We start from the raw sequence: 12,673 nt of genomic DNA, 5'->3' as shown, positions 1-12,673 counted from the left end.
TACAGTATAAGGAATCTCTCTCTTTCAAAAGTAAATCTGCACTCAATGAGCACTTTATGAAGAACATCAATAAACTTACACTTTCATTCAGTTATTTAATTTAGCCAATTGGGCGGGAGCAGCACATTGTTTACAGTCTGCAGGTAGGGTACGAATCAAACAGCAGAACTTTAACTGTGGCTTAGACGTTCGTACCAGACAGTACTGCAGATGCTGCTGATCTCCTTTGATTTTTACATGCGACAGTTTCTAGAGTTTACTCTGTGTGGTCCAGAAAACAAACAAACAACCAACCAAAAAATTCACTTGATCGACAGTTTTGTGGGAGGAAACGCCTTGTCGATAAGAGATCGGAGGTAATCGGCCAGATTGGTTCAAGTTAAAATGAAGGATACAGTAACAATTTAAATATAGTTGAACACTCAACTACACTGAGCAGAAATGAATCTCGTGAAAAGTAGCTTTAACATAAAAGCCTTATGCACTGTATGAAGCTTAATAACATTTGTGTGTGTGTGTGTGTGTGTGTGTGTGCGTGGCGCACGCGCTACAGGTTCGAAAGCCCAGCAGCTGCTGCAGGGTCTGCAGGCTACAGGGGACGAGTCTCAGCAGCTGCAGGCAGCAATAGAGATGTGCCAGCTGCTGGTGATGGGCAACGAAGAGACACTGGGAGGATTTCCTGTGAAGAGTGTCGTACCTGCTCTGGTCAGTCCATAGCTGAAAAATGCTCTACTGAGTACTACCATGTGTCTACCATTTACTGTCTTGAGTTTTGGAAAGGGGATTTTGTCATAAATGGAGCACTAACAGTTTTTACTAACCACTTCCAGTATTCCTAAAGATTCAAAGAATTATCTCAGCTACTAACTAGGAATCTTATCATGTGAGTGATTAAGGAGCTCAGATCTCAGAGCAACTCTGAACAAGGATAATACAGAAATTTTTATCTTACAGAGGAGATTTACACAGTCTTCTTTTGAAGACTGTGATTGGCTGTACAATTTAAAAAAGGAGTGCTTTTAAAATCTGCTCTATTGTAAGCCTTCACTATGTCACTAAGATATTTGAGGCTATATCGTATATATGACCGATCATATTACGCTATCATAGACACGCTAACATCTTAGAAACCGCCGTGCTGCCATAGGGGCTGAAATGATGTCATTTAGCGCTATGACATTCCTGCTCTGTCGGATATGTTTACATTTACATGCTCTATTTGCAGGCCCACTATCATTAAATATTGTATACAATACATTTCTTCTCCCTCTTCACCTTTAAAGAAACTCTTAAGCCCTGTAAAAGTCCTAGTCACTGCTCCTAAGGCTTGTTGAACATATGAGCTCTTTTAAGGGATAAACTGCTTTGTAAATAACCTTTATCTTTACTAAGATCTTCTCTTTAATCGTAAGGGGAAACGCCCACATTTGCTAAGAATTTTCCTAGAATTACGTCACTAGGAGCAACTCTTTGCACTAAGAACTTTTATGAATACCACATCAGAAGCTGGAGCAGTTTCCCAATTGGTGACAAATGACGTCAAATGCATCACAGTTAGATTTATAACTTGAGTTTAAAAATGTTTAAAAGCTAACTTCAAAGACAATTCTAAGATATTTTGTCCACCAGGGTGTCAGCCATCATCTAGTCTCAGTGCCTGGTAGCCCCACCCCTCTTCTGCTACGTTAGTAAAACTGTTGAGTGCACAAAGTTTCCCATTTTTATAAGTGCTCTGTTCAGTGTGAACACACTACTCATCCTATTCATACTATGAAACGGTACTGAATAGTGTATAATGGTATCACAAGTTTAGTGATGCTGTGAAGCAAAAGAAGGAGAAAGCTTTACACCGTGAAACGATCTCCCGGCTCATGTCTACACGCTAATCGAAATCATGGATATGTGATCATTAGCTTTCCTCGGGTGTGTTCTCTTAGCTTGGATGTAGCACAGAGGTAAACAGAACAGGAAGCAGAAGTGCAGAGACTAGTGTGCGGTGCTTTGCAGTCATGATGGGATATCGTTTCATCTGCCTCCCTGAGCTTAGATCCTGGTCCTGTTTGTCACTAGTCTATAGGTGGTTAAGTAAAGGTGAACTAGTGCTCTGTCTTGTAGATAAAACCTATCGATCACGTGTTTGCAAGACATAACTTATTCATGTACTTTACACTGTGTTTTACCCCTTTTTCACCAAAAAGAACCGGGTGCTTAGTACTAGTGCTAGTGCTGGATCAAAGTTGGTTCCACTGGCGAACCTCTTAAGAACCGGTTTGCCTTTCCATCGGTTAGAGAGCCATCACAGAGCCAAGTCTGATGTCACTGTATACGTGTCTCTTTTCCCAGCAACTTTAGTGCAGCAGCAGCAAACACAAACACAACAATGCAGTGCAGCTCTGTGTAATTTGTATAAATGGAGTTTGTAATCGAGAAAGTACATAACATTATTTTATCATTAACACAGGAAAAAAGTTAGCCTACTTAAGCCCCTACTTAAGGTACATTATCAAAGGCACTAACAGTAGCCCCGCCCACAGCCCCTACTTCAAGTACAGTATCAAAGGCACTAACAGTAACCCCGCCCACAGCCCTGCCCACAGCTCCTGACGCAAGTGGTTCTTAAGTTTAGACCAGCAACGTTTTGGTGCTACTTAAGAGCCACTGTTCCTGGTTCAGAGCCGGTGCTTTGGCTGGCGAAAAAGAAAGAACTGGTTCTACATTAGGCTCTGGCTCCAAACCAGCACTCAAACTGCCTCGGTGGAAAAGGGGCATTTGATGTAGTCAGCAGTATCTCCCAGTCCAAGCTTGGGCTGAATGGACATTGTGATGTCACAAGATGCATCTTGGCCTAAATCTATGGACAATCTACAGTAAATTTAGTAAAAGTGTAGAGTTTCTCAGAGTAAGAAAGAAATTAAGAACAAGGTGCTGTTACAACTGTGGTTTGTTTCCTGTAGCAGCAATTAACCAACAAGGTACATTATTTTTAACCGTATTATTAATTTCAGCTGGAAACATTAGAAACACCGTCTATCCTAAAGCACTGACACTAAAGACCCTCTTCCATAAATTCCAACAAGATTCACTGTATCTACTAATAATAAACAAATCAGAACACACAATTAAGTTTATCTCAAATCCTCTAGGCTTGCTTTAATCCTTTGTGTGTTCTTCTGTTCTCTCTTCCCACAGATCACACTGTTACAAATGGAGCATAACTTTGATATTGTGAGTATGAGCACTGCTTTATTCAGCCTTTATGCACATTATATTTCATGTCTTTTGTCACGACCGTTTAGGATGTGGAGCTTTTTCTATTTCCGTACGAGACCGTCCTTATTTACATTCACCCTCCTAGCAGACGTTTTATTTAAAGCGACTTAGCAATGCGGAAATATATAAGCAAAGCAACACATCAAGCAGTAGATAATATAAGTAGCGCTACTTTTTAAATGAAAGCTTTTTATAATTGAGTGCTTGAGGAGAGGTTCCCATCGTAGAGGTGTTCGAGTTGGCATGTGTGTAGAGTTTTAAGTTGGAGGTTCACTAAAATGCTCATGAAAGTGGTGGTGAAGCTAGAGACAGATCCTGCTGTCCGGATCGAGGTTAGAGTTTTTAGTAAAGCCAGGCATTATTAACTGATCACAGGTTGTGAGAGGAAACAAACTTCAAGCATAGAGTTAAAGGTAGAGGAGCGTTGTATTTTTATTTAATACATTGAGTCATTATAGTAAACTCCAACTAGTTATATTTATGATGTTTAGCTTAATGTTCAGTCACTGTACTAGGAAGGGGTATGGAAGTGTTCCTATTTCTGGTTGCCAGAGTAATAACATTTAAGTTTGTATATAAAATGCACCGGTGTGCCTGTATATGCTTCGTTGCATAGGAGATGAAGCTGAAGCAGTGGCTCTGACATCACGTGCTCTCTACGGTCTTTACTGGTTTCCGACTTAGTTTTCCGACTCTCTAAATGAACCGTCTCAGAGTGGCTTTGTCGCTGTGAAACGCTGTACATGTGAACGAGGCATGATCCGCAACATTAGCCAAGGGTCTCGCACAGTGTGATTCTATTTAAATGAGTTGTGTTAGGGAGGAAAACCAAGCTTAAATAGCGTATGTGCGTTTCAGATGAATCATGCATCCCGTGCTCTAACCTACATGATGGAAGCTCTGCCTCGCTCTTCTGCTGTAGTTGTAGACGCTATTCCTGTCTTCCTGGAAAAGGTGAGTGGTTCATATATGCCGCCTTTGCGTGTGCCTTTTCTACAGAGATTCTCTGAGATTCTACACTACACTTTTGGTTAGATTTATGGTTGCATAATGTTTATTCAATCACACAGTATTTTGTGTAAACGTGCCTTACGCACGACCTTGAAGGCAACCAGGCATCGAATGGCGTCCATAATTCCTTTTACTTGCTCAACAAGCCGGTATTTTGGTATGCGTCATGTCCATTTATTTTTCCTTTGTCTTGAGTAGCTTCAGGTGATCCAGTTTATCGATGTGGCCGAACAGGCTCTCACCGCACTGGAGATGCTCTCACGAAGACACAGCAAGGCCATCCTGCAGGCCGTAAGTACACAACACACAGACCCTCAACTGCTAGCTGCCATTGCTAGCTGATGTACCATGTAGTGCTTCTGTGATCTTTAGGATCTTTATTTATTTTTTATATGGATTAGAATTCTTTTTTTTCTAATGCCTATGATTTTTTTTTTCTTCTTTGATCCATTTATATCTTTGCAGGGTGGGTTGGCTGACTGCTTGCTGTACCTGGAGTTTTTCAGTATTAACGCTCAGAGGAATGCATTAGCCATCGCCGCTAACTGCTGCCAGAGCATCACACCCGACGAGTTTCACTTCGTAGCCGACTCGCTGCCTCTACTCACTCAGAGACTCACGCACCAGGTACACACACTTTTTAAACTGGCACGTTGCAATATTCAACACATCATGGCACAGCAGTGTTCTTGTGTGATTGTACAGAATTATGGATTAGCTTCGTATCAAGAATAAGAAGCCCATAGACAGTGTTTGTAAAGTCTTCACTGATTTCACACTCCACGCTGCTTGTAATCCACACAACATAGTGAGAGGGAGAAAAAAGCGAGGCCTCAGAAAATCTCACGTCATTTCAAACTAAGGGGAAATGATTAGCTTGGATCCTGGTTTTTGCAATGCATTGTGGGTTTTTTTTTTAATGGAGTGGACTTTCTTTGCTGTTTGTTAGACTTATCTCTGTTTCTTTCTTTACCATCAGGATAAAAAATCAGTGGAGAGCACATGTCTCTGTTTCGCCCGGCTGGTGGACAACTTTCAGCATGAAGAGGTGAGACCAGTATTTGTTAGAGGGCACTGTGCAGTACCTAATCTCTAAGCTGCCAGAATAGCCGCCTCATACACCATGTTTGTCAAGCCTTGCACCGTGCTAATGTTTAACCTTCGTCCCCTGTAGAATTTGTTGCAGCAGGTGGCGTCACGCGATCTGCTCACGAACATCCAGCAGCTTCTTGTGGTGACGCCGCCGGTGTTGAGTTCAGGGATGTTCATTATGGTGGTGCGAATGTTCTCCCTCATGTGCTCCAACTGCCCCAACCTTGCTGTTCAGCTGATGAAGCAGAGTAGGATGTTTTCTTACTAATACAAAATATTCTTTAATCAATGAAATTCACTGGTGATTATAGGACTAATGAAATGTGTCTGTGTGTGTGTGTGTGTGAAGATATCGCGGAGACATTGCGTTTCCTGCTTTGTGGAGCATCTAATGGAAGCTGTCAGGAGCAAATTGACCTTGTTCCCAGAAGCCCCCAGGAGCTTTATGAGCTCACTTCCCTTATCTGGTACTTTCCATTTACTAGATATTCCACTTCGTGTTTTCCAGTAGTTGTCCGCAGTTTGAATTGATTTGGAAATGGCAGTCTTTTAGTGCTTCTTAAAGGGAAAAACGAACTTCGGTAATGTGTATAACTTTGAGCTGAATACCGCCACACAAAAGCGTACTTGGTTATCATCAGTCCTAAACTGATGCACTTTAAAAAGACAACCGAAATGGGATTTCCAGCCAGATAATATTCAAGTGTATACTGTCTGTTGAAAGTCATGGCTTTATTCACCCTCACTGTTACATGCACTTAAACATTTTTTACTCAGTACAGTAATGTAAAGGTGCATCATGTTTAACAACAAACCAAACCCAATGCTTACTGAGAGATTGGTGGTGTTTTTTTAATTCCAGAAAATATGCTCATAGCTAACAGAGGACATCTGTAACATTCCAGCTTTGGTGTGTATGTGTGTGTTTTTTTCTTTTTTTAGTGAGCTGATGCCTTGCCTCCCCAGAGAGGGCATTTTTGCTGTAGACGCCATGTTGAAAAAGGGCAGCGCGCACACTACAGAGGCTGCAGTGTGGCAATGGAGGGACGACCGAGGCTTGTGGCATCCATACAACCGTATTGACAGTCGCATCATTGAGGTAACTGTGTGCTGCTTAGAATATTTAAAACACTGCTGGTGTCACACTACCTGGTGACTGTACTACTGAATGTTTTGTTAATTAAACCGTTTAAAATAGTCTATTGGAGAATACTACATTTGAACGGCAAGTACTTGTATCTTGGCTAAATACACAATATAGCCAAAAGGTTGTGGACACGCTGATTCTATAGTAGTATCATATAACTAGAACTATAATTGTGGTTGTTTTGGATTTGTTCATTTTGCTTGTAAGAGCGTTGTGCTGCCTTTGCAATGTACAGAGATTGCGTATCGCTGCAATTTGCCTGCCGCTGTACTGTGAAGTTGCAGGTCGGTATTTCTGCTACTGGTCCCTATAGTAATAGTTTCTCATTTGGTTGACACAACCTAGCATTCCAGATCAGTTTCCTTGGCACCAAAATGGAACATTCTGTAGGGAGAGCTTGTGTGTATATAAAAGTCCTTATATCCTGAAATATGAAGGAGATGCAGCTTTTGCTTTGTGCTACGGATCATGTGCTCACTCTCGCACAAAGCCGTTACATTTGCATAAACCTTTCTCACCTTTGTGTCGCCGGACACCCGCAACTAGTCGCCAATGGTTGCGGTCATTCATATTGCAAGAAGGTGTTCAATAGGGTGGAACTCGGGGGTCCGTACAAGCCGGCTGAAGGATTTCTACACTGCTGTCTTTGTGAACTATGCTTTGTGCACAGGGACATTGTCATGCTGCAGTGTGCTTGTGCTAAACTTATTTCCTGTCAAATAATAACTGTCTAATGCTACAACATATAAAGGCATCCTAGACAATTGTGTGTGTTTAACTTTTTGCAAACAGTCTGGGGAAGACTTGCATATGGGTGTGATGGTCAGGTGTCCATGGGCCATGCAGTGTATATCTGGTAGACCTGGCAAACTGCTTGGAAGCTACTGGGGCAGAATTCAGTAAAAAAGATGAATCTATAGCATGCATTAACAAACATTTTACAGTTTGAATTCAATTGAACTACATTTCGACAGAGTTTCTTTGGATGCAATTGGAGTTTGAACTGCATGAGAGAGAGTCACAAAAATGTAGCTCAATCCAATACTGTATTTAATCATACAGCAAATAGACAATGGAGAAAAATAACCCCATCTGTTATTGCACCTTGGTATACAGTACGTCTACATCACCGAGGCTTCTTTACGATCTTGTTCCGGCTCTAAAAAACAGTAGCTTATGGGATCACGTTGTTTTCTACCGTCTGTGTGTTTGTCTGTACGTTAGACGGCTCACCAGAACGGCGAGGATGAGATCAGCCTCTCGACGCTCGGACGAGTTTACACCATCGATTTCAACTCTATGCAGCAGATCAACGAGGACACGGGAACGGCACGGGGAATTCAGAGGAAACCAAATCCTCTGATCAACCCCAACACCGGTACTTGCTCACATGTATACATGGAAGGCATATTTTCTATCTTTAGTAATAGCAAAGTACTGCATATAATATCAGCAAATTGTCTACTGATTGGTCAGAAGTTGACAACTGTGATTGGGTGAAGTGTTTACATTTTGTCCCCTCGATCATAGCATGCTCAGCTGCTTAATGGACCTCAGAGCCACGTGAGAGCTCTGAAACTTTGCTACCTGTACCTTGTTTGTTTATGTAGCTTACAACTGGCATCTGTGTAATATCTGTGAAATAAATGTAAAAACCGAGTCTAAACAAAACATTTACCATTATTGCCATAATTCCGCTTTGAAGCCTTGTTGCTTTCTTTCTCTTACCTGATTTTCTGCATCAATCCTAGGTCACGTGGAGGTGCGTGGCGAGGACGCACGTGCAGAGCTGATGCGGGAGGAGGCAGAGCTAGCCCGTTGCTTCATTAAGACTCTGTTTGGCGTGCTGTATGAAGTGTACAGCTCCTCGGCCGGACCCGCTGTCAGACACAAGTGCCTCAGAGCCATCCTGCGCATAATTTACTTCTCCGACTCCGAGCTGCTCAAGGATGTGCTGCGTAACCACGCCGTCTCCAGGTCAGTCTATTCTCACGCCACCTCAGCATGACACTAGGTGGTGTTTTTAAACAAAAACATGCCGTGGATCGTGCTCCTACATGGCACTCCGCACCGGTGTGACAACAGAATTTCTGAATGCTACATGCTACTTTTACTCTGTATTTCTCTTTATCGGGTTGCCAGGTCTGCATTACAAAAGCTCTTGTTTCCTACTTGAGCATTAAAGTATAAGCAGGAAAAAGTAGCCGTGTGCCAACACAATTAACGCATCACTCAATTATGATAAAAGAAAAAGCCACCATATAAACGGAGGACCAGTCGGTTTGTCTGCTCCGAGCCATAAGATAGCAACAAGGTGACTCCGCTGACATTGTTATTAGTACTCATTCTTCATTTCACGCTTTCAGTCTTTTCTTCATGCATGTGACATGGTGCATCAGCAGAAGAGTCAGGAACACGCTTTGCGGTTGATCCACATATACATGCAAATATGGGGCAGGGCAGGCTAGTTTGTCTGGCGGAATCTAACTCGGCTTGGCTCATGTGGAGACTGAGATATTGAGCGTGATGGCTTAGATTGTGTACAGATATTTATGTATAATATGCTGGATGTTCAGGGTGGATTGTTCCTGTAATTGTTGTCCTGTGTAAGCCAACACGGAAATCCAATAAAGTGCAATAATTACATAGAGTTCATCCATCTGTTACACTTCTCTTATGTTTCCAGGAAGTACAGCAGCTGTTTGTTCTTCACAGCAATGCCAAATGAAAGTGTGTATTTATTCAAGTGTGTTTGTGTGCATCCACAGTCACATAGCCTCCATGCTGTCCAGTCAGGACCTGAAGATTGTGGTTGGCTCTCTGCAGATGGCAGAAATCCTCATGCAGAAGCTACCTGATGTGTTCAGCGTGTACTTCAGGAGAGAAGGTAAACACATTCAGTCCTGTTGCTTCACTCTGCACTGTGGGTTAGATTTCTGTATACCTGTGAATACTGAAGATATGTTTGGAACAGGTAGGAAGTAATCTTTCTGGTATACAAGTGAGTCCAGTCTAGTACTACATCCACATGCTCCTCTTATTGTCCACTTTACAAAGCTGTTCAGGACTGATATTCTGCTTAATGGTTATGACAGTAAAGTCTGGCTAAAGTCCAGTTACGACCTTGCGGTCACACCAGATGGTTTTAGGAAATGACCGCAACAAAACCATGCAGAGAAACATTTAACTTTTTACATGCTGTACACTGGAGCTTACACTGAAATGTTATGCAAGTCGTTAAAACATTTGAATCTCATGTTTGTTTGTTTTTTTAATATATACATATAACGGTGAATGAAAAGTGCTAGTGGTGATATTTCAGGAAGAGGTAGGTCTTTACTCATCATTTTAAGATAACCAGTGTTTCAGCTGTTCAGATATCTAGGGGAAGTTTATTCCACCACCTTTGTGCCAGAACAGTAAAGCGTCTGGATGTATACTCGCCTCTTACCCTGAGAGATGGTGGGACCAGTCAAGCAAGCATGTAACAATACTGAGTCTTAACTCAAAATGGCTGACACCCTGAAATGCATTAAAAACAATAAAACTGGGTGTCATTCAACTCAATATTCCTTTCTGAATCTAAAGTAGTTATTTTTCACGTGTCATGACCGGGTTTAGTGTCCGTACGCCAAGCATTGCAGTGACAGAACCTCACGTTTATTTCAGCATGCTCGTCATCATATTCGTCGACTCTTTAAATGTGAAAATCTTTGAGTAACTTTTGGTTTTCAGAGTTATGAAGATGATTCTGATGATGTTTAGGAATAATTTGAAGATGGAATGTGGCTCTAACAAACAGTTCATGATGTACGGTCATTTTTGTCTATTTTATTGTCTTGTTCACTGTAGTTCCAAGATAGAACTACTTTGTAGTTACTTTGCACTTTCCCACAGTTTCTCTTGCCAGTGTTCATTCTGCGAGTGGTTATTTTAACAGTAAACTTGTATTTAATTTGTTTCTTTAGACTTTTCCTGTATATTCACCAAGTCATTGATTTTGGGGGGAAAAGCTGTTCTGGTATTTGTTTGAAAATTAGCCAAAGAATACCAAACACACATTGTCTTGTGAAATCAAACGCTATTGTGTGAATTGTAAACTATATTGTAAACATGTTAGGAGATTTGGGTCATGCCTTTCAGTTAAACCCGAAGGATATAGGCTCCTTAATAATGCTGCGAGTCAAGTAGTGTACGAATCCTCCTGTAATTTGGCTGTGTGCGCAGGTGTGATGCACCAGGTGAAGAACCTGGCTGAGAGCGAGTCGTTCCTCCCCAGTCCGCCCAAGGCGTGCACGAGCGGCATCACTGCGGCAACCACCACCATCACCACAGCAACCACACCCGCCGCGTCCAGCGTCACACCGGATTTGGGATCACCGAGTTTCCATAACAACATGGAGGACTCGCTGGACCTCAGCCCACAGGGGTACACACACAACCTCTTTACCGCAACACACACACAACCATTTAAAAGTGTACTGTGATCAGTTCAATCTGATCTTAAGGATGGTACCGATAACTCTGTGTTTTGTAGTCGTCTGAGTGATGTTTTGAAGAGGAAGCGTCTTCCTCGCAGAGTACCACGGCGTCCCAAATATTCTCCACCCAGAGATGATGACAAAGTGGACAATCAGGGTGAGACGCACACACACACACCCACACACACACCACTGTCCACCTTCCACACCACTATGATGTTTGAAGTTTTGAAGGTTTCAAAACTGTGTGTTTTTGATATTTCCCCTGCAGCTAAGAGTCCCACCACCACCGCTTCTCCCAAATCATCCTTCCTTGCAAGTCTTAACCCCAAAACCTGGGGAAAACTTGGTGCTCAAAACAACAGCACTAACTCTGAGCCATCTCGCACAGCCGGGGTCAGCGGCCTCGCACGCACAGCTAACAAAGACTCCGTGTCTAATAACAGGTAAGCACACAATCCTGTATTTCAGACATTTCATTGTAATTCTTCAGCTATCCTGATTGGATTTAGTCGAAGGCCTGTTGGCGTCCAGGTAAACTGTATAGGTATCGTTAATGTACCTTTATATACTCCCTTTTATAGTGCATTACACAATAAATAGGATTTAGCTAGGTAAATATCCTGTGCAGGATATCCTGTACACTGCACAGGTATGAATTAAGGGCTTCTACATTCTACACAGAGCATTTTATGGCACAGTTAAATCTCAAATGCTGCCCTGTTTAATAGACATACTTAGGTCATGCTCTATGTACTTCATGTATTATTTCCCTGATGTGATGCTATTGGTAAATGCAGAACTGTATAGCAAATGTAAAGTTTGCTCTGTGTGTGTGTTTTACAGGGACAAGATTAAGGCATGGATAAAAGAGCAGGCCAGCAAGTTTGTGGAGCGCTACTTCAATTCAGAAAACGTGGACGGCAGCAACCCAGCACTAAATGTTCTGCAGAGACTGTGTACTGCTACAGAGCAGCTCAGCCTGCAGGTACACATACACACACACACACACTGTAACAAATATAGCCAGGTCCATAAATATTTAGCCACTGATGGTTTTCATCGTTTTAGCACTCAACCACAGTATTTAGGAGCTGAAATCAAATAATGAACCCGAGCAAAGTTGTAATGAAATAAACCATTAAATAGATTGCAAAAATATAATGTCAAAGATGACTAAAGCTATAGGTGTAGACAAAGCCAGTTGGTACGTTCTTAAACAGGGAAAAAAGATCACAGACAAAAACTGTGATAGATGGCAGAAAAACAATCTTCCCCGAGTGGAGAAAAACTCCTTCACTACAGTTTGTCAGAGCAGGAACACCATATAGGAGGTAGACGTGCGTCAAAGCCAACAAATCAAGAGAAGACTTAAATACATAGTTTACCACAAACAAGACAAGACTGGACAGGTTGCACTGCAGATAGACACTGGCCTGAAACATACTTTCTAAAGAACCCAACTTCATATTTAAGAGGTATTTTGACCCAAATTCGGTTGTCCATGCACAAGCAGGAACTTGAAGACAGCTGCAGTAGAGACCTGACAGAGCATCACTTGGAAAGAAACCCAGTGTCTGGTGCTGTTCCTCATGAAGAATTCCTCTTGTTGAATACTTTGTTCATACATAAGCCCCTGGAGCCTATGCCAGGGGATAAGGCAGGAAACACT

The 12,673-nt window shown here is 42.1% G+C and overlaps 1 protein-coding gene across 7 annotated transcripts in view; it reads left to right on the top strand.

Moving 5' to 3' along the window:
• Nucleotides 1-12,673, top strand: part of trip12 (thyroid hormone receptor interactor 12) — a 42,331-nt gene that overhangs the window by 18,793 nt on the left and 10,865 nt on the right. For all 7 annotated transcript variants that reach the window (XM_047821997.1, XM_047821995.1, XM_047821998.1 and 4 more), the window contains exons 10-25: nucleotides 554-705; nucleotides 3,190-3,225; nucleotides 4,129-4,224; nucleotides 4,480-4,572; nucleotides 4,747-4,908; nucleotides 5,261-5,329; nucleotides 5,456-5,621; nucleotides 5,723-5,840; nucleotides 6,316-6,472; nucleotides 7,745-7,898; nucleotides 8,272-8,497; nucleotides 9,289-9,407; nucleotides 10,748-10,949; nucleotides 11,058-11,158; nucleotides 11,273-11,447; nucleotides 11,848-11,989. In XM_047821997.1, the coding sequence (XP_047677953.1) occupies nucleotides 554-705; nucleotides 3,190-3,225; nucleotides 4,129-4,224; nucleotides 4,480-4,572; nucleotides 4,747-4,908; nucleotides 5,261-5,329; nucleotides 5,456-5,621; nucleotides 5,723-5,840; nucleotides 6,316-6,472; nucleotides 7,745-7,898; nucleotides 8,272-8,497; nucleotides 9,289-9,407; nucleotides 10,748-10,949; nucleotides 11,058-11,158; nucleotides 11,273-11,447; nucleotides 11,848-11,989 (2,168 nt within the window). The remainder of the gene's footprint in view (nucleotides 1-553; nucleotides 706-3,189; nucleotides 3,226-4,128; nucleotides 4,225-4,479; nucleotides 4,573-4,746; nucleotides 4,909-5,260; nucleotides 5,330-5,455; nucleotides 5,622-5,722; nucleotides 5,841-6,315; nucleotides 6,473-7,744; nucleotides 7,899-8,271; nucleotides 8,498-9,288; nucleotides 9,408-10,747; nucleotides 10,950-11,057; nucleotides 11,159-11,272; nucleotides 11,448-11,847; nucleotides 11,990-12,673) is intronic.

The sequence above is a fragment of the Tachysurus fulvidraco genome, chromosome 13 (genome assembly GCF_022655615.1).
Source record: "Tachysurus fulvidraco isolate hzauxx_2018 chromosome 13, HZAU_PFXX_2.0, whole genome shotgun sequence".
NCBI lineage: Eukaryota > Metazoa > Chordata > Actinopteri > Siluriformes > Bagridae > Tachysurus > Tachysurus fulvidraco.
Note: the sequence above shows the minus strand (reverse complement) of the source record. Positions and strands in the feature narration are given on the sequence as shown.